We start from the raw sequence: 4,642 nt of genomic DNA on the forward strand, positions 1-4,642 counted from the left end.
CACTCTCACATCTCACCTCAAGTCCCACACGCTGATCCTCCATGCTGAGCACCTCTCTGCAACTCCCTCTCCTCTCTGTGCCTCAGTTTCCCCATCTGTCCACCATAACCGGCCACAGTTCTGTCATTTACTTGCTGGGTGACTCAGGCTGAGTCATTTACCTCAGTTCCCTCATCTGTAAAATGAAGGAGAGGGACCAACTATACAACCTTCAAGTTGGGAGGAGATCGTGCAAGGACATTTCTCACAGTGCCAGGGACATAGTCAGTGTTTAATAACGGAAGCCAGCATTATTATTTTAGTAGTATTAATTATTGCTGTCACCATTATTATTGTCCAAAATTGATTTCCGCTCTAAAATCAATTTGAATCTATCTACATTGACAACTTTTTTCATTCATTCGTTCTTTCCAAATTGGTTCAGTGTTAAGTATCAAAGTTCAGGGAGAAAAGGGCCTGTGAGGAAGGGGATGTCCTATGGCCTTATCCCATCCCAGCTTATCCTCCTTCCCATGTTCAGCCTCAGGAGGGGTTTGATCAGGAGTTAGGGGGATCAGATGAGAGGGGAGAGAGGTTTACCTCAGAACCAAAGAGGTGACTTTATACCAAGAATTAATCTCCCATCTTTTCCTACCTTTGCCCCAGAGTTCCCCCCCCAATTGGAAGACCCTGAGTTCCCCAGCCTTGAATTCACCATGACCCCTCTTTTCCCTCCCCTACCAGAGGCTGTGGTCAGCAGTGGACGAGTGGAAAAGTCCCCACACGAACAGGAGATTAAATTCTTTGCCAAGGTGAGACATGGGCTCAGAAGCTGTAAGGAGCTGGGGACTGGGTGGGCTCCCCTACCCTTCACCCAGTCCCCCTCATCTTTTTCCCACCCCACCCCCCAGATCCTGCTCCCTTTGATCAACCAGTACTTCACCAACCACTGCCTCTATTTCCTGTCCACACCAGCCAAAGTGCTGGGCAGTGGCGGCCATGCCTCCAACAAGGAGAAGGAAATGATCACCAGGTGGGCTACCCTGTGACCTCTAACCCAGCACCCTGACCTCACAGGATTGTAATCCTGGACCCTTTCCACCCAACTTTGGACCTTAGGGACTCTGTCCTGGGTGTTGGGCATTGACCAGTCTACCTGCAGAGGGGACTGAAGTGTGAGGGTGACCAGCTGTCCTGTTGTGCCCAGGCCCGAGGGATTTCCCAGGACATGGGACTTTCAGGCAAATGGGGTGAACTGGCTGCCCAATCAGAAAGGCAGATCAGCCTCCTAGCATCCCCGTTTCTGCCTGTGACTCTCAAGCTTGTCATCTCCTTGTCCCCCCACCCCACACTTCCTCTCTCCTTCATTTTCTTCCCCATCATCCTGTGCCCTCCTGGCTCTATCTTCTGTCCTTCCGTCTCTGTCCCTCTAATTGCATCACTGCTGTCCTTGTCCCCCAATATCCTCACTACCTGTCTCCCCCGTCCTTCTGTCCCTTTCTTTCTTCAGCCTCTTCTGCAAGCTTGCTGCTCTTGTCCGTCACCGAGTTTCTCTCTTTGGTAAGTAGCTCTGCTTGCCCAGCTCTTCCCCCTAATCTTCCCTCTCTCCCTGCAATTGCCAGCCCCACCCTGAAGAAAGAGTTCCCAGTTCAGGCCCAATTTGAACACTGTGTTCTTCCTCCACACCTGGGCATGGATGGGGTTGTCCTGGGGACAGAGCTGTGGCTTTGATAGCGCTGGGCCCTGCCCTCGTGGAGCCCCCAGGCCAGTGGGGCACAGACTCATCACCAGACAGCGAAGGCCTGAGGGGTCAGGGCTGGGATGCGGGAGGCACAAGCAGAGCGGATTTCGGGAAGGACAGGGGCCTAGGGGGGTCCACGTGGAGGTAGGGCTGGGGGTGAGGTTGAGGTAGGGGAAGGCACTGCCCTCTTAGCCCTTTCTTCACCCTTGCCCATCTTCCTTTCCCAGGCACAGATGCTCCAGCTGTGGTCAACTGTCTTCACATCCTAGCCCGCTCCCTGGATGCCAGGTATGGGGCGTGGTGCCCACTCCTGCCCCATTCTCCTCAGCTCTCTGAGATCGAGAATCTCAGATTCTAGAACTGGCATGCCCTGGCTTCCCTCCTAGGACGGTGATGAAGTCAGGCCCTGAGATCGTGAAGGCTGGCCTCCGCTCCTTCTTCGAGAGCGCATCAGAGGACATTGAGAAGATGGTGGAGAACCTGCGCCTAGGCAAGGTGTCCCAGGCACGAACACAGGTGAAGGGCGTGGGCCAGAACCTCACCTACACCACCGTGGCCCTGCTGCCTGTCCTCACCACGCTCTTCCAGCACATCGCCCAGCACCAGTTCGGAGACGATGTCATCCGTAAGGACCCCTGGCCCCAGGGTAGGGGTGGGAGGCCAATTTGGCCAACACCAGCTGTCCCTGTGTGCCTGACAGAGCCCCCAGGTGTTAGCGCGTGTGGCTTCATTGCTCTGAGCCGAGTGTGCATCCAGTGAATTGGTAGGTAACAGAATGAGTTAGTGAGGGTATGAGTTCAGCTGCTCTAACAAAAAGACCCTCAATCACCGTAGCTTAAACAGGAAGGAAGGGTATTTCTTTCTCATGTAACCATCTCACATAAGTAGCTCCTCAGGTCAGAAGCCCAGGTGCCCTCCATCTTGGTACTCTGCCATCTTGGAAGTACCATCTTTATCCCTGTGACCTGGGGTGGCACACCATTATGTCCGCGTTCTAGCCTGTAGGAGAAAAGAAGAAGCAAAGAGGAGGGCATTGCAATTCTTTTAAAGGAACGACCTAGAAGTGGCCTGCATCACTCCTGCTGACATCCATGTGGCTGGCCAGGATTTAGCACGTGGCCGCATGTGACCGCAAGGGAGGCTGGGGAAGTGGCCTTTATTCTGGGAGGTCATGTGTCCAGCTAAATATTGGAGGTGTATTATGAGGAAGAAGAAAAGGGCAGAAAAACGTTAAGAGCAGATATTGGGAGTCCATAAGCAGCGTGTGCCGTATTTATGCTACCAAAGGGCACATATGGTGTGTGACCCAGCCTGGGGTCTTGGGACTTAATGCACACAGTGAGCAATGTGCCTGTGTAAATGGGACACAGGCAAGATGCTACACCCAGTGGGGTGTCATGTACCCAAAAGAAAGAGCCTTACCAGATGTGGCCTGGACTATGGTGAGCAGGGGGAGGACATGAGGAGCTGGTGGGACAGACACTCAGGAGGCCGAGGGGATGCGCTGTGGTGGGGAGGCAGCCAGAGTGAGGCCCAAGGCCCTGGCCTAGGACCCATGACAGTGGGGCCTTCAGGAGACAGGGGTTGGAAGAAGTAACCTGTTTGGGGGAGATGCCGAGGTCACTGTGGGACTCAGCAGTTGTGAGGAGCCCAGGGAATACCCTGGAAGATGTCCAGGACGGGCTGGAGGGCTGATGGGCTGTGGGGAATGGTGGATAGTGGGGCCAAGTCTCAGCTCATTGCTTATTTGAAATTACACTTAGATGGGCTTCTTCCCCCACCCCCACATTATATTTAGACAAATTTAAAGTATCCAGGAAAGTTAGAAGAAGAGTGTTGTTAACAATTTGCCCCATTTGCTTAGCCTTTCACTTTAGGGGTCGAAAGTATTTTTAAGTCTTTTTGTTGAACTTTTGAATGTGAGTTGCACACACCGTGACACCTTATCCCTAAATACTGAGTCTGCATCTCCCAGGATCAGAGGCTCTGCCATGTAATCACGATGTCATTATCGCCACATAACCTGACCGTATTTAAATTTCCCTCGTTACCCTTAAAATGCCTTCAAGTTAAAAACAAACTCAGAATCCAGCCAAGTTTCTCTCGTTGCATTTGATCGTTAAGTCCCTGTAGTCTCTTCCATCTAGAACGTGTCCCTTGCCCTCTTTTTGCTCGTGACATTTGTGAAGTTGTTGAGGTTCCTAACCTGGACTTCTGGCTGTGGGGAGGAGCAGGGAAGGGGGATGACCTCTAATTACAGTCAGGGTTGGATGTTGGTTTGCATTTTTCTGGAAAGAGTGTCCATCGCTATCATCAAAGAGCTCCATGAATCCTCTCTACAGAAGGAACAACTAGCCTTTATTGAATGACTGCTCTGTGCCATGTTCCAGTTGGTTTCCAAGCATTAACTCTTTTGATCCTCACAACCACCCCACAAGGAAGATACTATAATTATCACCACTTTGCAGATAGGGAAACTGAGGCCAAGAGATTGTTGGTACTTACTCAAGTCACAACCTGGTAATTGGCAGGATGGCTCCATAGCCCTGCTCTTACCCAGTATCTGGAGACGAGGGAGGAGGGTGGGGGAGCACTGGTATGGTGGGTGCATCCCCAACCCTCGCCCTCCCTCCTGCAGTGGATGACGTCCAGGTCTCTTGCTACCGAACGCTGTGCAGTATCTACTCCCTGGGAACCACCAAGAATGCTTACGTGGAAAAGTAAGGAGAGAGAGCCACAGTTGGGGGCTGGGGTGGGTACTGTGTGGGGGCTCAGGGGGAGGAAGGAGCAGGAGAAGATGGGGCTGAGTGAAGAGCAGGAGAGATGTTCAAAGGCCTCAACAACTGACATGCTTGGTGGCGGCTGCAGTTCCCCGAGGCGGCCACGTGAGGGCACTCAGGGGAAGGCCAGTGAAGGAAGTGG

The 4,642-nt window shown here is 52.5% G+C and overlaps 1 protein-coding gene across 1 annotated transcript; it reads left to right on the forward strand.

Annotated features, from left to right (window-relative positions):
• The first annotated feature begins 573 nt into the window (after nt 1-573).
• Nucleotides 574-4,470, forward strand: LOC117797982 (ryanodine receptor 1-like). The gene is made up of 6 exons (XM_034650410.1): nt 574-791; nt 891-1,012; nt 1,490-1,539; nt 1,948-2,008; nt 2,107-2,345; nt 4,359-4,470. Exons 1-6 carry the CDS (start codon nt 696-698, stop codon nt 4,442-4,444), a joined length of 654 nt encoding a protein of 217 aa, XP_034506301.1. The 5' UTR covers nt 574-695; the 3' UTR covers nt 4,445-4,470.
• The last annotated feature ends 172 nt before the right edge of the window (nt 4,471-4,642 follow it).

This window comes from Ailuropoda melanoleuca, unplaced genomic scaffold (genome assembly GCF_002007445.2).
Source record: "Ailuropoda melanoleuca isolate Jingjing unplaced genomic scaffold, ASM200744v2 unplaced-scaffold2110, whole genome shotgun sequence".
NCBI lineage: Eukaryota > Metazoa > Chordata > Mammalia > Carnivora > Ursidae > Ailuropoda > Ailuropoda melanoleuca.